The 24,394-nt window shown below is 40.0% G+C and overlaps 1 protein-coding gene across 5 annotated transcripts in view; it reads right to left on the bottom strand.

Annotated features, from left to right (window-relative positions):
* Positions 1–12,490: 12,490 nt before the first annotated feature.
* LOC131257938 (phospholipid-transporting ATPase 2-like) overlaps positions 12,491–24,394 on the bottom strand; it is a 51,956-nt gene continuing 40,052 nt past the window's right edge. For 3 of the 5 annotated variants that reach the window (XM_058258908.1, XM_058258910.1, XM_058258911.1), the window contains 10 exons: positions 22,523–22,629; positions 20,938–21,069; positions 19,324–19,477; positions 16,687–16,804; positions 16,307–16,480; positions 16,100–16,151; positions 14,679–14,806; positions 14,427–14,577; positions 13,631–13,952; positions 12,491–12,835 (listed from right to left, as the gene is read on the bottom strand). In XM_058258908.1, coding sequence (XP_058114891.1) covers positions 12,753–12,835; positions 13,631–13,952; positions 14,427–14,577; positions 14,679–14,806; positions 16,100–16,151; positions 16,307–16,480; positions 16,687–16,804; positions 19,324–19,477; positions 20,938–21,069; positions 22,523–22,629 — 1,421 coding nt within the window. In that variant the 3' untranslated portion in view covers positions 12,491–12,752. The other 2 variants (XM_058258909.1, XR_009177725.1) reach the window with 2 other exon arrangements.

The raw sequence follows: 24,394 nt of genomic DNA, 5'->3' as shown, positions 1-24,394 counted from the left end.
GCATGTTCTCCTTTTTTCAGTCCTTTCTATGGTTACGATTGTATGATGATATCCTGCAGCAGGCTCCCTCCAACCTTTTACCTGTGTAGGATGTCTGATCCGTTCAAAAGGTGGGTCCCACCGTAAATATTACCTGTCTTGGAAATCAGGCCAATCTACTCAACTGATGCGGATGGCGTTTTCCACCTGATGATTGGACGGCCCTGATTTTTTTTGCATGGTGACTTTAACGGCGAGGCTCACACTTATATGGCTCAGATGTCATAGACAGCTGACACGTTAGCATGTTGATTGTAGGTTATCTGTAAGCGCTTGAAAATAGGCCCCACCGCAAATGGGGCCCACAAGTTAGTTTGTCAGTATTGGCGTGCATGGCTGCCAAGTGTACGGTGGATGGGTTGTGGCACCGGGAGCGGATGAGGTGCGGCTCGGCCTCACCGAATACGGTGCTACTCTTACGTACCGGGGGGCCCACCTTGATGTAAATTTTCTATCCACGCCCGTCCATCCGTTTTGGTAGACCATTTTAGGGCATCAGCCCAAAAATGAAAAGATCCAAATCTCAGGCGGGTTGGAAAGAGGGATATGCGTGTGAGATCGGAGCTGCTCATTGAGTGACCCCCACTGCTACTTCTAGATGTCTTGCCTCAAGAATACTCAGATGACCCACTGGACATGTGTAGGGCTATATATATATATATTCCTCCTAACCAGAAAACTTTGATTTCTGGTAAGGAGCCGGTGGAGTTTTAAAAGCTACGTCAGTTGATTACTGGTCGGCATGGTCTATGATCTCAACATTTATTCCTAATTAATGAAAATAGTCTTGGCATGTTGACCAGGGTCGACGGATGTTGTTTTTAGGTATTTTTGCTGGAACTTAATGAAATTGATGGAAGGGCATTATTGGTGTGGAGCTGCGGTTTAATTTGACTCATAGGGAAACCCATCATGCGGGAAATAGTATTATAAGGTAGACTTCATGGGAAGTTTTCATGAGGTCAAGTTGTGTGTGGGCCCCACCATGATGTGTGTCGAACATCAACCCTGTGAGCATTTGATGGGTTCCCTTTTAAGTTATGAGATATAAAAAAAAATCAGCTGTATATAGAACTCAGGTGAGCCATACCATCTAAAATGATGTGAAAACATGCTTAAAACATATAAAAGTACTTGGTGGGGCCTACTTGAGTTTTGTATGTGACTGAAACTTAGTCTGACCCCTCATCTAAGTGGGACAACACAATGGATGTACTGAATGTGTGAACCACATTTCAGTGGCCCAATAAATAATTATGAATGTTTTAATGGGAGGGTAACCCCTCTCAACTATTGTATGTGGTGTGGATATATATATATGGGAAAAGGTACTATGCGGTCGTGCTTGTGGGAACTTTCCATGAGGTCAAGTTGTGTGGGCCCCACCATAATGCTTGTCGACCATCAACATCGTGCATTTGATTTGTCCCCTTTAAATTATGAGATATTCCAAAAAATCAACCATATACAGAACTCAGGTGGGCCATACCATTTAAAAGCATGTGAAGACATGCCTAAAACATATAAAAGCACTTGGTGGGGCCCACTGAAATTTGGATGCGTCTGAAACTTGGTCTTAACCCTCATCCAAGTGGGACACACATAATGGATGGGCTGGATTTGCAAACCACATCTCGGTGGGCCCAACAAATGATTATGATTTTTTTAATGGAGGGTAGCCCCTCTCAACTTCTGTATGTCGTGTGGCCCACACAAGTCACGGATTGACTTGATTTTTGAAACCTAGGCCGACCATGGAATGGTGCATCTGACTGATGGGGTAGATGTTCGACAAGCATCACGGTGGGGCCCACACAACTCGACCTCATGGGAAGTTCCCATGAGCTCGACCGCATAGTACCTTTTCCCTATATATATATAAACTCATGAGAACTTCAGAAGTCATCACACATGATGTGGGCCCAAAATCTGAACCGTTTATGTGATGCAGCAACACCTGGGGCCTGACTTTCACTTTAATCCAAAACTTTGGTGGGCTAGGGAAAAGGGAAATACTTTTCTCCCTTGAATATTATCTCTCTTTTGCCCTGGCCCACCAAAGTTTTGAATAAGGGTAAAAGTTGGGCTCCGAGGTTTCATGGGGTGATGCATCACATGAACAATTAAGATTTTTGGCCCACATCACATGCAATGAGTTCTGAAAAAGTTCTCACCAGTTCTAGTTCTCGTGCGAGGTGAGAATTCCTATATATATAGCTAAATGCTTAGCTGCCAACCAATTCTCAACAATTGTCGTGAGAACTTCTCGAGAAATCATCATACCTTATTTGAGTCCAAAATCTGAATAGTCCACAACTTTTACTTTAATCCAAAACTTTGATGGACCATGGAAAAGGAAAACAGTTTCCTCCCTTGATTTGCATCTCTCTTTGCTATGGTCCACCAGAGTTTTAGATCAGGGTGAAAATTGGTCTCTAGGAGTTTCATGCGATGCTGCATCACATGGATCATTCGGATTAGAGGCCCGTGACACGTGTGAAAAGGTTCACAGGTGAGCATGCCTCTCTCTCTCTCTCTCTCTCTCTCTCTCTCTCTCTCTCTCTCTCTCCATATGTCTCAAAAGGTGCGTAGGTGCAAAGGTGCTCACCTACACACCTTTGCACACGTGTCATGGGCACGAAATTTGAACGGACCACGTGATGTGGGTCCCCTTATACTCTATGGGCCCAATTTCTAACTTGATTCAAAACTCTAGTGGGCCATAGCAAAGAGAAATGAAAATCAAAGGAGGAAACTATTTCCTTTGGCCATGGCCTACCAGAGTTTTGTATTGGGTTAAAAGTTTGTCTTGTAAGGTTTCAAGGAGTGCCGCATCACATGGACTGTTCAGATTCCATACCCATGACACTTGTGCAAAGGTGCTCACAGGTGCTCACACACACACACAGTCATGCTCCCCTGCGCACCTACGCACGTGCGCACCTTTGCACATGTGTCATGGGTGTCTAATTTGAACGGTCCATGTCATGCGGAATCCCATGAAACCCCTTGTGACAAATTTTCACCCTGATCTAAAATTCTGGTGTGCCATAGCAAAGAGAAATGCAAATCAAGGGAGGAAACTGTTTTCATTTTTCATGGCCCATAAAAGTTTTAGATCAAAGTGAAACTTGGTCCTGGGGGGTTTCACGAGGTGCTGCTTCACATGAACGGTTCAGATTTTGGATCCACATCTTATATGATGGGTTCTCAAAAAAGTTCTTATGCAGTACGTATGAACTGGTTTGCAAGTGAGCATTTCCGTGTGTGTGTGTGTGTGCGCGTAGTCAAATAGTCATCTGTGAACCAGTTCGATCGAAACTCGTGAGAAGTTTTTTATTAAACTCATCATACGTGATGTGATTCCAAAATCTAAACAGTCCATGTGAAGCAGCACCTCATGAAACCCCCCAGGCCCAATATTTGATTTGATCCAAAATTTGGTGGGCCATGTAAATGAAACCAGTTTCCTCCCTTGATTTGTATTTCTCTTTTCTATGGCCCATTAGAATTTTGGATCAGGGTGAAAATTTGTCCCATAAGGTATCATGGGATTCCGCATCACATGGACCGTTCGGATTAGACGCCCATGACACGTGTGCAAAGGTGCGCACATGCATAGGTGCGTAGGTGAGCGTGACTCTCTCTCTCTCTCTCTCTATATATATATATATATATATATATATATATATATATATATATATATATATATATATATATATATATATATATATATAGGCATGCTCACCTATGCACCTACGCATGTGCGCAACAGATGTGTCATGGGTGTCGAATCTGAACGGTCCATAAGATGCGAAATCCCATGAAACCTTAGAGGGTGAATTTTCACGCTGATCTAAGATTCTGGTGGACCATAGCAAAGAGAAATTCAAATCAAGGGAAGAAACTGTTTGCATTTTTCATGGCCTACCGAAGTTTTGGTTCATAGTAAAAAATTTGTACCAAGGGGTTTCAAGAGGTTCTGCTTCATGTGGACCGTTCAGATTTTCGAGACTCATTAGATATGATGAGTTCTTAAAAAAGTTCGTATGTAGTCCGTGCGAATTTTTTTGCAGGTGAGCGTTCTGCTATATATATATATATAGAGATAGGAAATGGTACTATGAGGTCAACCTGATAGGAAGTTCCCATGAGGTCGAGCTGTGTGGGCCCCACCATGATGTGTGTCGAACATCTACCCCCACTCGGATGCACCATTCCAAGTGGACCATAGGCTTAAAAATTAAGTCAATCCATAACTTGAGTGGGCCACACCACATACAATAGTTGAGAGGGGTTACCCTCCCATTAAAACATTTATAATCATTTATTGGGCCAGCAAGATGTGGTTCACAATTCCAACCCATCTATTGTGTGTGTCCTAGTTAGAAGAGGGGCCAGACCAAGTTTCAATGGCATCCAAACCTCAAGTGAGCCCTGCCAAATGCTTTGAATTATTTTAGGCATATCTTTACATGATTTTAGATGGTATGGCCCACCTGAGTTCCGTATAGGGCTGATTTTTTGGATATCCCATTAACTAAAGGGGACCCATCAAATACACAATGTTGATGTGGAAGAGGAGGATGAGGGAGGAAGAGAGAGTTTGGGATCAGGTCAGAGTTTTTTATTTTATATATATATATTTATATATATATATATATATATATATATATATATATATATAGAGAGAGAGAGAGAGAGAGAGAGAGAGAGAGAGAGAGAGAGAGAGAGAGGAATGCTCAAGAATTTTTTAAGAACTCATCACTCGTGATATGAGTGCAAAATCTAAACCGTCCATGTAATGCAGCACCCCATGAAATTCTTAGAGCCTAACTTTTACCCTAATTCAAAACTTTAGTGGGCCATTAAAAATGGAGGAAAATCAAGGGAGGAAACTATTTCATTTTTTCATGGCCCACCGAAGTTTTGAATCTAGGTAAAAGTTGGGCCTTGAGGGTTTTATGGATGCTGCATCACATGTACAGTTCAAATTTTGCACTCATATCTTATCATGGGTAATGAGTTCTCAAAAAGTTCTCACCAGTTGTGTTGCTAAGTGTCTGGGTGAGCATTCCTCTCTCTATATATAAAGGCACTATGCGGTCGTCCTCAAGCTGTTTGGGCCCCGCCGTAATGTGTATCAGACATCCACACCGCGTATTTAGCGGGTCCCCTTTAGATTCGGCCATCCCAAAAATCGGCCGAATCCAAAACTCTAGTGGGCTTGCAATCAGAAACAGTATAAAATCATGCCTAAAACATCTAAAAGCACTTTCTAAGGTTCACTCTAGTTTTCGATACAGCTGTAACTTAGCGCGAGCCCTCATCCAAGTGGGACACACACAATGGATGGGCTGAATTTCTAAACCACATCTCAGTGAGCCTTATAAATGATCATGAAAATTTCAATGAGTGGATATCTACTTTCAATTGTTATCTATGGTGTGGTCCAGCCAAGTCATGGATTGGCTTGATTTTTAGTCTTGTGGCCCACTATGAAAGGGTGCATCTGATTTATAGGGTGGATGTCTGATACACATCAAGGTGGGGCCCACGGAGCTCGACCTCATGGGAAGCTTCCCATTAGGTCGACCTCATTGTTAACTTTTTCCCATATATACATTTGAAAGGCAGCAGCTTTCTACCATGGCATCTACTTGCGGAGAATAGCTTTACGAGCACCTCCAATCTCATACACATGATTCTCATTTCCACGTATGTGGCTAGCTAGTGGACTTAGAACTACACTATGTAGCGTCCTCGGCCTGAGTCTGTTCAAGTGGGCCCGTGGTTCTTGAATCCAGGCCGTTCGTCTAACAATAGAGAATTTAATGTCTGATCCCTTCTTCTTAAATGTGGGAGCTCGTATTTTTTCGAGCTATCAGCGATCACTGATTGAAGGGTATGGGTTAGCCACGTCCATTGTAAAATGGGCCCATCAAATCATGTCCGGTCATTGATCTTTGGCCAAACTCTCAAAACCTGATTGAGTAGACATCCTAAAAGAATCTCATGGATTGGACGATACTACTTCGCCAACTTGATAGTGGTTAAGATCATCTTGTCACAAAGATTTCCAAGATGGACGGTCCTTACCTTATCAAGAGGAATTGGACCACGTGTTCAATTTCTGTGGGAGCTTGATTAGGTGGGCTAGATCTATGACCTCAGTATTGACAAATAAACATAATTGAATAGTGGGAACTTTGTAATTTGGGTTTTGATCCACCATACATCCACCATCCGAAAGTTGCAAATCTTCAAATGAAAAACGCATTATCTGGATTAATTGCATTGGAGTACTGCCCATTCAGAGGCATGCTCACGTGCCAAAATGGAACACGTATCAGAGATCTGAGCTTTCTATCTTATTTAAAACAATTTTTAGATCTTCTGCCTGGAAAAATTAGGCAGTTTCACTACTCAGGTGGGTCCGAATCTACAATGCAAAATTAACGGTTGAAACGATTTCTACTAGCTATCTTTTCGTATTATATCCTGTGGTCAACCTGTGTGAAATGGTCTGATTTCTTGGTTTAGAAGATCAAAATAAATAAACAAAAACTCAGATCTTGCACGTGTTCGGTATTGTTAAGTGTGCCTGCAGGTGGACGGGCTAGCGCTCACACGCGTGTGGAGTTGGCAAGCCTCTTATCCTAGAAGGATCCGATTTTGGAAGGGATGGCCCACAAACGTCAACAAGGCTCCTTAAAATGGTTTAAGTGTGGGCCCACCATGGATGAACAACGGCTGTAGTAAGACCCAACAACCCCACCCATAGACCATAATCGGACAAAGAAATTCGGTTAACGGTTCACTTTAAACGGGCAAAGTCAAATAACTGGATGGTCAGGATTGAGACATTTTCAACATGTAGGACATCGGAAGTGAGGCCCACGTCTATTGTTGATGTCTTATGTCTTAAATCTGTCGGCAACGGAGTCCGTGGACCTGGTATCAAGCTGAGTTCGGTACCATCGAACAGGTGCTCGATGTCATTAGAAAAATCTGAAAAATTTATATTTTCCTGCTGGAATGTTTTATTGTTTTCTTGATGCCATCGAAGCAGTTTGATGCCATCAAACTATCATCAAAGGTGTCATCGAGCCCACGCATAAAATTATATAAGTACAGAAGTTTACTTCTAATTTCGATTATGATTCTTATCAAAGCTATATATATATATATATATATATATATATATATATATATATATATATATATATATATATATATATATATATATATATATATATATATATATATATATATAGTGTAATTGAGATTATGGGGTATCTCAGATTTATTCTTACCATTTTCAAGTGTTTTCAAGAGCTTGTAGGGAGAGATTAGATGCTTGTTCAAATCTTCCACAAGAATTTTTACACATTAAATTCAAAGTGTTTGTGATTGGACTTGATTGTGCGATTAGAATATTTTGATTGATTCATCTCTGTATGCTTTCACCGTTCCCCAACAAGTGGTATCAGAGAATAATGTTAGGAAGTAAATTGAATTTGAAAGTATAGTATCAATGGCTTCTAATTCTAAGTTCGATGTTGAGAAATATTTTGAAAAAAAAAAAAAAAATTTAACTATGGAAGGTCAGGATGACCGGTCTCCTAGTTCAACAAGGGTTGAATGATGCACTACTTGAGAAGCGATCAAAATCAATGACAGATGATGAATGAAACAATATGGATAAGACGACGAGAACTTCTATCCAATTGTGCTTAATGGATGAGGTCTTCTGTAATGTCATGAGAGAGAAAACTACCACAAAAATATGGGCAAAATTAGAGGATATCTATGTGAAGAAATCTCTTAAAAAACACTTGTACTTGAAGCTTCAGTTATTCAATCTGAAGATGAAATATGAGGCTAATGTTGAGGTCCATATTAATAACTTTAGTAAGATAATTTATAAATTGCTAGATGTGGAGGAAATGATGAAATACGAAGATCAGGCATGCAACCTGTTGAACTCTCTCCAACTTCGTATGAGTCATTTAAGATCTCATTGTGCACAAATAGATCGATCATTAATGTCAATACTGTTATCTCAGCCCTTTATGGAAAGGTGATGAGAAAGAAACCGGTGACATTGAAGCCTCTACTGATGCATGGTTATGAGGGGATAAAATTCTGAGCGGGACAATGAGTTTTCTCGATCGAGGTCCAAATCCAATGGCAATGGCAAAGGAAAGTTGAAGTGTTGGAATTGTGGAATGTCTGAGCACATAAAGAAAGATTGCCAGAATCCTAAGGCAAGAAAAGATAACACAAAGGCTTCTTTTAGGGAGGCCAACATTGCAAAATCTGATGAAGGTATGAGTAGTTATGATGTGTTGTCAGTATCCACGGTCGAACACCATTACGATGATCGTAAGGATGAATAGATTTTAGATAATTGGGTATCATATCACATGACTCTTCATCGGAGTTGTTTCACTAGTTACAAAGAGTGTGATGGTGGCGAAGTATATATGTGCAATGATAATGCTTATAATGTGGTGAGTGTTGGATCGGTGCGCATGAAAATGTTTGATGGCATGGAGTGTTCCTTAACCGCGGTGAAACACATTCTTGATATGAGGAGGATCTTGATATCTCTTGGAGCACTTGAGGTGCTTGGGTGTAAATTCACCGGTGTTGATCGTGTCCTTAAAATTTCAAAGAGGGCACTCGTGGTCATGAAGGCATAAAGGAACAGGAACCTTTACAAGTTTGATAGGGAGTACTTCATCTAGTGGAGCTGCGGTGTTTGTAGCTGATTCCACGTCTGCACGTATGTGGTATGCACACTCCGGCCACATGAGTGAGCAAGGTATGAAGGTACTTGTTGACCGTTGTTTAATTCCAGCTTTTAAAAATTTTGATTTAAGTATGTCTGAGCATTATATATATGGTAAACATTCAAGATTTTAAATATGAAAAACATGTATGTAAGGGTGTTCTTGATTATGTGCATTCTGATGTATGAGAGCCATCGCCCGTCGTTTCTGGTGGATGGTTGTCATGGTCGTCACATTCCTTGACGACTAATCCAGGAAGGTATGTGTTTATTTTATGAAAAATAAATTCGATGTTTTCACCAACTTCAGGAAGTGTAAGACAATAGTGGAAAAACAATTAGGATGAAAAGTGAGGTACTAAAGACAGATAACAGTGAAAAATTTACTTCGGGAGAATTCAATCAATATTGCAAAGATGAAGGGATCGTAAGGCACAATAAATTGCATCACACACTATAGTAGAATGGTGTGGCTGAGCGGATGAATCAAACTCTCTTGGAGAGGGTCTAATGCAAGATCAGTAGTGTTGGGTTGGGCAAGGACATGTGGACTGAGGCCGCTAACACGGCTTGTTACTTGGAGAATTGGTCCCATTTTACGTCCATTGGATATAAAATTACAGAGGAAGTGTGGAGTGGTCAACATGTAGATTACTCGAGACTACGTTCATTGAATGTAAAATTCCAAATATTTGCACCTATGATGAAACAAGTATTTATCAAATTCGTATTGGTACTGGTTGCCTAATATGATATCGAGTTGAAACAGGTGGATGTGAAGACTGCCTTTCTGCCTAGGGAATTGAAAGAACAAATCCACATGAAGTAACCAGAAGGTTTCAAAATAAAAGGGGCAGAGAACAAGATTTGCAGGTTAAAGAGGTCGTTGTACGGCCTGAAACAGTCGTCTAGGCAGTGTTATAAAAAGTTTGATTCTTTTATGGTAAATTAGAGGTTTACCAGGAGTGAATATGATCATTGTGTCTATTACAAGATACTGAGTAATGGGAAGTTCATTATACTGGTGTTGTATGTTTATGACACGCTGATCACTAGTTATAGCATGTCTAAGATCAATTTACTGAAGACTCAACTATTAAGAACATTCGAGATAAAAGATCCCGGGGGTGCAAAGAGGGTTCTCACGATTGATATACACAGAGATAGAAAAATGAGCAGGCTATAGTTATCTCAGGCTGAATACCTTGAGAAGGTATTGATGAAGTATGGGATAGACAAGGCAAAGCCGATTAGCATTCCCCACTCGGCTCGCTTCAAGCTATCTTAAAAACAGTATCCTAAAATAGATGAAGAAAAGCAGGATATGTCTCGTGTGCCTTATTCGAGAGCAGTTGACAGCTTGATGTATGTCATGGTCTATACTAGACCAGATATTTCACATACAGTGGGTGTTATTAATAGATGCATTTCTAACCCCGGTAAGCAACACTGAGAAGCAGTTAAATCGATACTTTGATACATTTAAGATATGCAGGACTACATCTTATCATATGAGAAATCAAGGGACAAGCTAGTAGAATATGTGGATTCCGATTACATGGGTAATGTGAATATTAGAAGGTTAACTTCTGGTTACTTGTTTGCATTAGCCGGTGGAGCGATCAGTTGGATGTCGAAGCTTCAGTATATGATGACTCGTTTCACAATCGAAGTTGAGTATATGGCGATGACAGGAGTGTTTAAGGAAAGTGTTTGGTTGAGGATGATGATAAATCAACTAGGGCTTCAACAGGAGGCCCTGCAACGAAAGCACGATCAATTTGGCTAAAAATTCTATTTATCACTCACATACTAAACATATTAATGTGCGTCATCATTTTATCAAACAGGTACACGAGGAAGGAGGCGTGACTTTAGAGAAGATTCACACGAGCGTGAATCCAGCTGATATGCTTACTAAGGTGGTTCCTATAAAGGAGTTCAAGTTCTGTACAACTTCTTTGGGCTTGGCGAATGCGCAAATGGAAGATGAAGTGTGCATGAGAAGCGATAGTGGAGATATGATGCAAGGCGAAATTAGAGATAATGGTAAAAAAAAACTATGAAGAATGAAGATTGAAGACATTATTGAGATGGTTGTTGGTGTCTTAAATTTGTGAGCAACAGTCTGTCGATGCCATCGACAGACTGCTTGATGCCATCAAACATGTGCTCCATGCCATTGGAAAAATCCGAAAAATCCATGTTTTCTTGTTGGAATGTTTTAGTGTTTTCTCGATGCCATCGATAGACTGCCGATGCATCATAGGTGTCATCGAGCACGTGCACAGAATTGCACAAGTACAAGATTTTGTTTCTGATTTCGATTGTGATTCTCATAAAGGCTATATATATGAGTATAATCAGGATTTGGGGATATAAAGAGGTGTTCTAGGTTTTCTAAATTCGTTCCTAAGGGTATCAAAGGGCATAAATTGGGGAGATTCGAAGCTTGTTCGAATTAGGTAATCTCTATTTCTTGTAATTTTTTTTACTCTCATAGTGCATTAATATCACTTAGTGCCGTGGTTTTTTCCCGCAAGATTTTTACCATGTTAAATTTGGAGTGTTTATAATTGCACTTAATTATGCTATTGGAATACTTTGCTTGATTCATGTATGCGTGCTTCCGCAGTTCCCCAACGTGGTCTTGATTGGTCTCGATCACTCTCCACAAGACGGGTAGGAATGAGACGGGACTGGAACCCAAATTCGTTTGGTCCCGTAGCCAACGGTCCTAGTTGCAGAGGAATTCCGGAGTCCTGATGCATGAGAATATTAATGTCCTAATCCACTTGTCAGTACAAATGGAACCACGATCTGGTGATCCAGACCGTTAATCTTATGATCTTTACTTTGGATTTGATATTCCTTAAATTTATACTTAGATTAGATGGTCCACACCTTTATATTGTTGTCCTACAGATAAACGGTTAGGAAAGCAATATTGCTACGGTCCATGACATGGTCGACAGCTGATCCATTACGTTTGCATTTTAAACCTATGAATAATGTACTTTTTCCTTTTTTTCGGAGGGGTTTGTTTTAGACGTTTGTGTGGGGCTATCAATAGGCCGGATTGGGCCTCCCAGCCGAGATCAAATTTTTGAATAGGTCCAGCCCAATGGCCCAGCCCGAAACAGTTCAATATCTGGGCCAAGGCCAATCCCACGCCCAGCCCATTGACAGCCCTACATGTATGGATGAAGAAAAAACTGTTTTTTGTAATGGAGTTTTGAAGATGCAGAGAAAAATCAGTTCATGATGGTGGAGGAGGTTTCGAAGATAGTATCCATGCGAGAAAGTGATAGGAGAGTTTCGAAGATATTCTGTTGAGAACCTAACCAATACGCCAAAAACCCAGGACTGATGGAGCATGTAAAGTTAGGCTGTTAAACCCTTAGGATCGTAACATTCCACCATGCTCTACGGCTGACGTCCACTACGGCCCACATTCCACCATGATCTACAGCTGACGTCCACTACAGCCCACTCTTCGGTGGCACTCACTCTGGCCTCTATTCTAGGTAACCCTTTTCAGGGCATGGCAGCTACACTCTGGTTATCCAGGTAGCCCTTTACATGCCGTGGTCACTTTCACTCTGGTCAAGTTGCCTTTTCCACTAGTCGCCCCATCCGTGACTCAAACACATGATAGTGGTGTTGGCTCTGATATCAATTGTTAAGAACCTAAATAATATGCCAAAAACCCCAGCGCTGATGGAACGTGTAAAGTTAAGCTATTAAACCCTTGGGATCGTAACATACAGATAGAATATAGTGCAGGATGGTAGCATGGAGGAAGAGAAAAAGACATGACCAACGCTCTTCATAATTTCGCTGGTGCTCCTCGTCCGCAGCTGCGGAGAGTGCCATGCATCTCTTGATCTAGGCTCTAAAATGTCGACAGTCACAGCTACAGTATTTCATTTTGAGACTGTAGCTTGTCCATCGCAACAGAGACTTCATCTGCCTCCATTGTCTCCATTTTATCTGAACCTGAAGATAATAATGATGAACAATCACTACAAAAGGGCAAAAAGAAAGAAAGAAGAAGAAGATTGCACTTGTAACCACAAACTCAGCTGCAACTTGAGAGGTTTGCCATGTCTGCGCACACATCTACACATAGCCGCACATGCCAACCTAGCACATAGGTAGGAGATCAGAGCAGTAATTCAAGTGGGCTTCAACACATTGATGACTTGGTCTAAAGATCGTGTCAGTCAACTCATCAAGCAAAACATTTAGGAAAACAACTGATACATATCCTTGAAATAGCAATTAGAAAGCAAGTCGCCGACTGTCCATTTTTCAGTGGCCCATCTGGCAAGTGAACAGGCCTGATCTTCTCTCTTCAGGTCATCCTCATGGCAGGACACTTCAGACCTAATGCACCGCACATGCTAGGGTGGCACATGCAGCCGTGTGTAGAGGTGCATGTTTGGACCCAAAACTCAAGGATAGAGAGAAATGCTAACACAACTACTCAAATCCTCAAATGGATAGCATTTTTACAGAATATATTTGTAACAAATGTACTGATTTGAGAATGCTGTCGTGACCTATTACAATTTTGTTAAAAAATAAATAAATCCCAATAGCATGATGATATTCCCCAATCCTACCGTCTGTAAAAATGGTGGATTGACTGGGCACCAGCCCGTAGCAGTATATTTCATGCAGTAATCAAGAGACTACAAAATATGCTGGAGAACCTTGACAACATGGCTAATATTGTACATGGGTTAGTTTACAAAGGCACATGAGCTTACTGGACTCAGTTATCCTTACAATTTCTTGAATAAGTTGAAGAGAGTCTTGACTGAGTGGGAAAGAAATCAAATGGTGTTGCTGGCCCCAAAGATCTTCTGCTTGAAGTTAGAGAATCAGACAGTAATGGTTCGTACACTGGGTTTCTGCTATTTGGCTGTGATATAGACAGCAAAGCAACGTCCTTCTCCATGGACTTTAACTGTGGCTCAACGTTGCCCAGAGACACAATGGGCCCACCCAAACGTTCTGCCTGCTGAAGTTTGTTGATGGCACTTGATCTGTACGTGTAACGGAAGTACTTTACAGCGACGACAGGCCCCATCCCTGCAGCAACTATGAGCTGAAATACGGATACGGGTTCATCAGTTTTGTGCTGCTCAACTAAATTCAAGAGCATAAAACAAGGGAAGTGCCAAGTTGATTTCCATGAGAGAATGAAGAGGTGCTCATGGCATGCTAACATGGCAGACAAGTGCAAGATCCAGGCCATTCCTCAGGTGGAGCCCACCCAGAACATGCCTGGCCTGAAAATCAGACTGGTTCAGTCATCAATGGACAGTTAGGTCATGTTTGTACATGGAAACCATGCGGACTGACAAGACAATTGGGGCTGTTTGGATACCTGGATTCCACACGGAAATTATTACTCCTATCGACAGTCAAGATTCTCCAACACAATAAACAAGGTGATTATTGTCCAATGTTTGAAGATTCCAATTGCTATCCAAACAGGTATCGTGTCTACAATCTCTCATGCAAATCACTGCAGCATTCTCTAACCATAATGAAAGAGAAGTCAAGTTGAATTACTCACAAACATCGTTATCCAATAAGACGGTTGTCTGCAAAGACGGAACATTATAGTGTACATTCCGGCCGATGGCAGGGTGCTAATGATGCAGTTGATGACGTAGAAGGCAGCCAAATTCCCCCATATTGCGAGGTGTTGCAATACCGTGAAGGAACTGCACATGGGATGACAATCAAGTTAGGCAGTAGAACCTATTTCTTTCTGCAAATTTCCTTACATCATATGATATAAACAATCAGAACCATGGATGCTTACTTTGTCTCCACTACCATGACAAAAGCTTGCAACCAAATACATCCAGAGAGGGCAACCATTGAAAGCTCTTCCTTTTCACTTCTCTCATCGTTATACACATTGATGCTGATTAGGAATACAATGAGAGCCTGCAAATGATGTTATTGTCAATAAGACTAACCCAGCACTTGAAAGAGAAGAATGGTTGCATCATCATCGATCCATATTCCATGCATGGTTTAAAATACTGATTTTGGAATATGACTCGTCCAGAAACAGTAACTAGTATGCCTTGCCCCAACACATTCGGACTCAGTATTGTCTCTGTGTGTAACTTACCTGTGAGACTTGTTTCATTCTACACTTACACCGAATCAACTCAGGTAAGTCAACCTGGTATCAGGGATCAACTGCCCATTTGGTGTGGGTGTGGGTGTGTGTAAAAAGAAAAGACAAAAAAAAAAACCAGGTATCAGATGATATTAGAAGCATGCATCCATCTAGATTCTTGTTGCAGAAAAGCTAAAGATAATTTCATAGTCCAGGTGAAGTAAAGTAGAAAATATCACAACCAATTTGACAAGGCATGCTTGACGTTCATTTTCTTTGTTACTGCTCACTTCTACTGATGAGAATCGAGAACTAAAATTTGGATAACCTCTAGTACAGTCCTAAAGCAACTCCAGCAAGGACAGGCTGAAGAGGTGAGTCGCGGCATACTTTGTGCAAGACCTAGGCAGTTCATCAGGTGACAAAATGCCCTATTCCAAACATCCTTATTCCAAACATCAGAGGATCTTCTCATCAGATGGGGTGAAAATTGGTTCTTTGGATCTAGGTTTAAAGCTGGGTTCAGGACAAATAAGAGCCTTTAAATGGCTGGGCCCACCACTTTGACATGCACATTGTGTCTAACCGGGCTCCCTTACATGTACGTGACTAGGAAGCCTCATTTCTATTGCTAGAATAATCAATGTATATTAAATATATATGATTTTAAAACTAACTGAACCTGACCCGATCGAATTCAGCGAGGTCCATCAAATGGACCCGACCTGATCGAATTCAACCAGGTCCATCAAATGGACCCGACTTGAACCCGGCTAGACCCGATTTTTAACCAGGTCTACAAGATGAGACCCAAACCTGACCTGGTTTCTTAATGGGTACAATAAATGGGACCCTGAGTCCTTGACCCATCAAAATCGGGTTGGGTCCATCAGGTGACAGCCTTACACGTGACCCATCTCATGAGTAGAAGGGCAAGATCTTGGGGTCAGGAGATATTTATAATGATTAACCTTCTCAATGAGAATTGCCTGAGCATTTCTCTGAGACATGACTTGCTACCTTAGGCTAGCATGGATTAGTGATAACAAGTACAATGGCAAGCATGAGATGAAATATGTTTTCAGTAAAAAGAAAAAAGAAACTGCACTCACATGGAATAAAGACCGCCCAAACCATCCAGCAAATGTGCTCGGGTTCAAAAGCCTGGTTTCAGGAGTGACTATTGGCTTAGTTCAAAACACAATGGCAGTCCTATGGACCTGATATAGCAAGTTATCTAGTACCATAGTCCAACAACTGCAATACTTCTGATCGAAAGAAAACAATAGAAAAAGATAAGTGTATAAAACTTTCCTGACCTTCCGGTTTGGCAATAAAATAGTATTTGTGGGTGTTGCATAACAGTTCTTTCGCTAAGATCTTTGTCAAGGATGCTCACTAGAACAGGGACACTTGTGTAGAAAACGTTATAAGCCATCAGACTGACGGAGTTGAACAGGCTTGTACCAGAGACACCTGAAATAAAAGAGAAACTAAATACATTCCAATATCAGCACCAGAGCCATAAGTAACCACAAAAGGCCATGGAGAATGAAAAAGAAAAATAAAATCTATGGAACACAATATATTTCAAGAAATTAAGTCATCCTGCAAAAGGAACACTAATATGAGTAACAGAAAGCAGAATACAGGCAAAAGCAGGCAAATTGTGGGGTTGGTTAATGCAATGGGAACTTACAAGATCTGTATAAAGCATATCAATAACGACTTGTAGAAGGAATACTGGGACAGGAATGCTGTACGGTTGTATGAATACCGTCCATGAACGAGTATCAATCTCTTCAGAAATTTAAACTCTGCAGAACCATGTAAAACAGTTTTAGATATTAAAGGAAGCCACAACTATTGTCAAGGTCAATATTGTTAAAATCTTTAGAAAAGTGAGTGAAAATATTTAAAAGACCCCACAATAAACATTTATAGATCCTTAATCAGACAGCAGTGCATTAGTCGAACTTTCACAGTGTCAACTATTGGGAAGACCAGATCTTTAAAAATCTTAGGGTCAATGGTTACAGCAAGTGTCAGAGATCAGAGCCATCCATTAGGTAGTGCTAACTGTAAATATGGCGAGTACCAAAAATCAGGATGGTGCACTCATCAAGTTTGACCAGCCTGTAAACAACCTTTGTTGTTAGATTTTCTTTTCTAGCCACCCATTTTTCTCATACAAGTTTGACCAGCCTGATCAGTGGACCAACATTATTTTTGGTCCAAGGCATGTCCACAGTGTACCCAACCAGATGAATTGCCCAGATCTGTGACACGTGTGTCATACACACAGATTACTAACATGTATTCCACCCCTCGCATTAGGGGCTACTCACTGAGTCATGACCCAAAATCTTACCATATATATATGAAGGATAACGGAAAAATCTTAGCATAGAAAACTGGGTAACAAAATATCCCAGTATGAACATTTAACGATCATCAATGGCACATCAACAGCTGTCCAACTTTCTAGTGATCCTAATCATAAATATCATATTTATACATTACTGACACATGTATGGTGCTATTGTTCACTCATCAGTCATCAGTCAAACCACATTGTTAAACATGCAAAGTTTGCATGGTGAAGAAAATAAGAAATAATTTGCATCAACAAGGTTCATAGAAACAAAAGAAGTACAGCTTCAAGATTAAAAGATTCTGAACATTGGCAAGATATTCATCCCTGAAAGGATTGGTGATGCAGGACCGATGCATGAATTAACATGTAAGATTAAATAGCCGAATTAAGATATTTAACAAAAAAAAAAAAACACAAACATCGCTATGTTCATCACAGATATTATGAAAATAAAAAGAAAGACATGCGCAGTCTTGGCCTAAGCTACCAACATTGTAACATAAAATCATTAAATAAAATGAAGCTAGAATCTAATGGATGTATGGACATCCAATTAGCATAGGGTATAGTCTATTTTAAAATAGGAAACCTACTACAACCTAGGGTGAAAATTAGGGTTTGGGTAATTTGGAGAAAGTTAGGGATTTAAGATTTAGGGTTAAGGGTTTTGGGGATGGAAGAAATGGGTTTTGATATAATGACGGTGAGAAGCTAAAAGGGGCAAGTGAGATTCACAAGTGTGGCCGTATGGTCACACGTGTGGCGTGGGAGGATTGGTTTAGGTCGGTTAGGGTTTGGATTGTGGATGGGTATGGGAAAGTAGGGTTTGGGAGAAGACGGAGATCTGTGATGGGGAGAATGAAGAATCTGAAGAGAATATCTGGATGGGGAAGAAGAGAGAAGATGGTGGGGATAAATGGAGATTTCGCACCAATCTTCCTTCCAAATCGCATGGAAGTATCTTCAAATCGCATGAAGATGGGAGAAGAAAGCAAGAGTTTTAACCACGAAATTCAATGAGAGAGAGGCCACACTCCCTCCTCTTTTTATAGATTCGAGAAGTTTCAAAAATTACAAAAATCCTCGTCTTGTGAACTTTAACGAAAATAGACCTAGTCTAAATAAAATCAACTAAAACACTAATAATGTGTCCAAATATAAAATAATAAAAAACTAAATCCTAAAATATGATAAAGTCTAAAACTGATGTGGATGATCAACGATCAATGGCTCGATTGTCGCGTCCCTCCAATCCAACAGTCTGGATCACTCCATAAAGCAGCCCATGTGCATCTTCCCAGTGTGGGGTCTTCCAGATGCTTGCACATGCGCATGGGGTCTTTAGCACGATCACAGGTACTCGCCTAGCCACTGAGAAAGTGGTGCGGCCCGCCTCCTCTAATACGTACGTAAGAGTGTACATGGCGTGATGTCCTCATCAATTGGCCATGTAGTTTAATTGAGTTGTGAAAATGGACCGACAAAATGTTGGCAATGTCAACTCCCAAAGGAGAAAAGACGAACAGATACTAAAAGTGTATGTCTAACTAACAACAACAAAGGTTGGCAATGTCAACTCCTGAAGAAGCAAGAGAGGATTTGATAGTAGATGTAGGTGTAACTAACAACAATAAAGGCTGGAAGGTTTCTTAGTGTCAATATTTAGATAAGAGAGCTTTTCTTTGTCTTAATTTGTATTGATCCTCCGCATTGAAGGTCAATTAAAATAGCGTGCGCTGTTTCTGAAACAATATCTAAAAAGATTGTTCTACGAAGATTGCATGAAGAGATTTTCAGTTTTTCACTAGTTAACCTTGCTCTTACATAGTATATGCCATAGGTAAAGAGAATTTCAAAAGAGAACCAAGATACTCCACCCACATGCAAAGAACAGCAATACATCTACTAACAAAACTAATGATATAATATAATTCACAAATAGTAATTGGAATAACTTACTCCCTATGCTATAATCAGCTGCCCTTGCCGCCTGCAGTCCTTCTCTCCCACTGATGCCCACCCCTATGTCAGCCTGTTGTATCATCCTCACATCATTTCCACCATCGCCGATTGCCAATGTCCTGTACTCACGTGACTTCAAGAGTTCCACGAGCTACACATGCAGAAAACGAACATGAATTCTGGGTTCATGTTACAGATACTAAAGAAGAGGGAAGGGGAAAAGAGCAGTTTTTTTTTTCCCAGATAGCATCCCTTTGTCATACTTTAGAAGAATAGTTTGCAAAAAGTTTAACAAATACCTAGCCATTCTCTCTCGAAAAAAAATAAAATCCAAAAAACCTGTATCAGCCCCGTAATGGACCGTTACGGGGCCTTTAGGGGGGGGCATAATGAACTGTTACAGGGGTTGTAACAGCTTTTATGGGTCATTTTTTCCCGTAACAGCCATTACACCCCTTACGACTCTATAACATGTAACAGTTGCCACCGTTACCTTTATGTAACAGCCTTTATGGTCCCATAACAGCCTTTATGGCACACCATGCATCCAAGTACACATCCATGGTATACTTGATATCATATATAGTGCTCTTTGCCAAAACCTTAGAACAATCAAGTGTTAAAGTGGTCGTAACTGTAGACGAAAAAACCTAGATACAACAGGTCCTAACTCCTAGGAGCCAGCATATTCCCATTGAAGCACCTTGCCATGGTAAGATCGGTAGTTCGTTCTACATATGCCAAAAACCCAGCACATAATGCTACAAACAAACATATGAATTGATTAACAGTCATCAACATCATCATAATCTAATCCTTATCCCCAACTAATTGGGGTCAGCTACCTGAATCCTTTTCCGCCATTCCAATCCATCCAGGGCCATAACTATAGACGAGGAAAAAAAAAGAGGCCTTGTCCACATCTCATTAATGAACTGGTTGTGGCATTCCAACTGAACAACACTGTGAATGCAACCAGACTATTCTCTAGGCCATGCTCTCAAAAGACAAATATCAAACTCGGTATTCTTCAAAAAAAATTATTTTATCCTTTTATGGTATATTATTTATTGATGTATTGGATAAGGGTATTCTGTCTCCATCTTGTAACATGTGTTTCTCTAGAAGGATGGGTTCTGTTATTGCTCTAGTAATCAAAAGCATACACTACTCGCGTAATCAACATGATTTTCAGAAATTAATACACTAAGGCCAGCCTTACCTTTAATCTTTCAACTTAAAAGACCCAAAACACAAATCACTGTAGAGAGGCTGGTCATCATTTTCATTCACTCAATAGCCAAGGCAGATAAATAACTACCTAGAGTCATCAAGGAACCCGTAATAGCCAATAATAAACTCTATGCCAAATTTCACATAAGTAAATGTAATATTAAATTGTTTGAGCAAAGTATATCATGATTTTGATACTAATATGATTATTATGCAGAAGCAGCCCTATAGGTTTATACTACAAGGGCAACAAACATCACTGTTCTTTGAAAGTTTACGATCTCCTGAGCATTAGGCATAATGTCAAATGCTGATATAAAATATACAAGGATTTCAGTGAGTGGACGAAAATTAAACTAAAGAGATGAAAAAGAGTACTTGAGCTTTTTGGGATGGCGTGACACGGCAACAGATAGCTGTCCTTGACAATGTTGCTAATTCTGTAAATTTTTTCTGATGATGTTTAAGTGCAATTTCAAGTGCCCAACCATCGATGACAAATGCTACATCCTGTTAACAAACAAAAGCAGTGATAAAGTACACTTATCTCCAAGGACTAATACTGCCATGGTAAAATCTGAAATAAGCACCACATAATGTTGAATATGTTTTAAAATAAAAGAGAATAATCAACATAAAGAAACAAATATCACATGAAACCCGAAAAAAAAAAAAAAACATAAGAATGCTGATTTTGTGAAAACAGGAGAAATATCTAACTATACATCTCTAAGATGTTTTTTTTTTTGAAAGATTCTCAAAGAAAATAATAATGTAATGTCATGTGTATACTATACACTAACATACCTGAGCAGCAATTACCATACATCCATTCAAAAGCATCTGGTATTTCCAGGACAGAAATATGTATGGCGGTTAATGCGATTCTATTTACCACATTTATCTGGATATGAAGGAAAATGATGAAAGAGAACTAGCCAACCTTTTCCCCACTCTTTCAACCACTGGATGCTAGAAAGAGGAAGCCCCCAGAGTAAGGCTTCTATAAGAAATCAGTAATATTGCTCTCCTACAACCCATCCACTGCCATCTAATGGGCCTCATAGCCACTAAGAGCTACCTAGCAAATCCACTATAGAGCTTTTAGAATGTTAACTATCAGCCAGGAGACCACCCAAAAATCTGAAGCATGCCTTTCAAAATCTTTATTTGATCAGAGGATGCATGATCTTAGTTTTTCCTTCCCTTTAGATTTCCCCCTTTTGGATTCACCCTATCCAAACAGACAGTATAGGGAATGGTAATAAAGTTACCTGAATCATCAGTAACATGAGTGGTTGCTCCAGTCTCAGTAACACAAGGAATTAGAGGGCCTGAGAATAAGCATTTGGTCATGGTGTGGTCATTGGCTACCTATAAACTTGTCTAAAAAGAACCTACTTCAAGGAGCTTGTGCCAGAGAAAGTCACTAGGCCACACCTTGATTAAACTCATGTATAAATCATGGGAAAGGCCGTGAATGATCCGAACAATGATGTATTCAAAATCGTTTAACAAACTTATAGAAAATCTGTTAAAGGGAGACAATAAAAAAATATCAACCTCGATCTTTTGATGCCAGCGAGAGTTGGTTTAAGTAAAAGAAACACTACTGGTAAAATTATATTTTGTACAATTGATGTGAGTCATTTCAGACATTCCAAACTTCCAAACTTGATATTACCTGCTGTTGAAGGAAGAGAGAGGAAGAATCACAGATTCCACCAAATAAAAATAAAAATTCTTGATTATACCTTCCATTCTAAAGTATTATTTCCCATATTTGCTGTTTAGAGTTCAATGATTTTAGTAATATCAATACTAACAATATCATGTTAACACCAGGTTGGCTACAGCCCAATGGATCACTTCAAATATTCCACAGTGCTGCAGTGGAGAGAGAGGAGAAGATTTCTCTGTCCTTAAATTTACGTGAGTACCAGTGGGTATTTTAGAGGTGTACCTTAGGTTCTGAAGAAGTTATCCTCATTGTGCATAAGACTCTCTCCAAGCTTCTAGAAACTTCATCTTCATTTTTCCCATTGATCAACAGAAGTTGGCCTTTTGGTTCTATCAACAAGGTCAAAAAATGATATTTGGAATAAAACTAATTTAAAAGTGGATCATGACTTATTAAAAGCCAAGAAGGAAGGTTTTTGACAGCCAGAATCCAACATTCACAAGAAACAGAAAAATGATTCCCTTCATGGAGTTTGAAGTATTGGTACTATTACTACACTGCAACTTGATGTTATGAAGAATATATATATATAAACAATTCGATATACCAGCTTGACCTAATTTAAATCAGAACATGCACATGATCAGTTATAGAGAAGCAGGTGTTATAAGCCTAAGGATGAAATTTAAAGCTACTCTTAGCATCTTCAATTCCCATATTTCATAAAGGTGGCAGTAGCCATGTGGAAGGATAACAAATCTCAGAAACTAAACTCAAAGAAACGAGAAGGGGTAGAGAAGAAAAGTGCAAGAGCTTTATTTTTAATCTTCTGTTGAACAACATTTTTTAATTAAAGGCCTAACATGAAAATGTCTTGGAAAGTTTCTTTTTCATTCTTCGTTTTCACAGTTTTTTTTTTCTTTTAGAAAGATAACTAGAATTTTATTAAAAACAGAACCAAAAACAAACTACAAACAAGCCACACCAAGCTGCCGAGATAGTGGCCCAGCTACATCCCAAGAAAAAGAAGATTACAACCCTTAAGTTTATCAATAGTGGAGGCGCACTCGATAATTAACAGCCTCGCCCTTTGGGAAATAGCCTCCGCCAACTAGCTCTCATTACAAAAACATCTACCATTTCTTTCTTCCCACATGGACCACCATACAACGAGTAAGGACATTCTTTTTTGCAGTTAACCTGGCACTATCTGGAAAGATTCTGCCTATTCTGGCTAATTCGATGATTTATCCTCTAACCACGACATTGAATGAGAGAACCTTCAGCTACAGGCTTGACCTAACTATAGGCAGTTGTTGTATTGTTAAATTCATCATCATCATCAGCTCCATGAATCCTATTTCGCCATTCCACGAATTGTTAGCATTGGACTTCATAATTACTTAACACAAATTTTAGGTGGAAATATTCCAAACCTTCAGCATATTCCACCTGCTAGTAGTTAATTCCCATGATGTTTATGCTTTGTCTAGGAACCCTTCTTATCTTTTCTTCTTTTACAAAATAACATGGGACTGACATGTTGCATTATCCCTTTGATGGGGACATCACGCGCACTCACGCCACCCCCCCTACGCACGTACGCCAGAAGGAGGGCCCCACCGTCGATCTGGATCGATGACGACGTCCAAGGAGGGCCTCTTACCTATAAGACGAAGTTTTAATTCAAAAGAGTTGGCCCGTTAGTCAAGAAAAGCCCATCATGGGATCTCATGATCATGACCCACTAGTCAGATTGATTTCATATTTTAGGTTTTGCTTATTAATGTTATTTAGAATATCATGGACGCTTCAGATTTCTTTGATTAGTTTTTATTTTGGTTTACAACATGGCCAAGTAATAGGTTGCGCACATGGCGCGAGTTTTGGGGTATAGGGTTTTCTTATAAATAGGCACCCCTTGTAGCTTTTTTTTAATGGGTTGAAGTTAATAAAAATTTTGCATTTTCCTACTCTCAAGTTGTGAAGCTTAATTGGGTGCGAAGCCCTCCCTTCATCGAAAGGTTAACTACCGTGGTGCGAAGCCACATCTATCCCGATTTGCTCCCAACCATCACCATCTCTACTACCCATATTCTACCATCCCTTCTTCTTATCTCATCCCATCATCTAAACTTCGAATCAATCATCTAT

This window comes from Magnolia sinica, chromosome 10, assembly GCF_029962835.1.
Source record: "Magnolia sinica isolate HGM2019 chromosome 10, MsV1, whole genome shotgun sequence".
NCBI lineage: Eukaryota > Viridiplantae > Streptophyta > Magnoliopsida > Magnoliales > Magnoliaceae > Magnolia > Magnolia sinica.
Note: the sequence above shows the minus strand (reverse complement) of the source record. Positions and strands in the feature narration are given on the sequence as shown.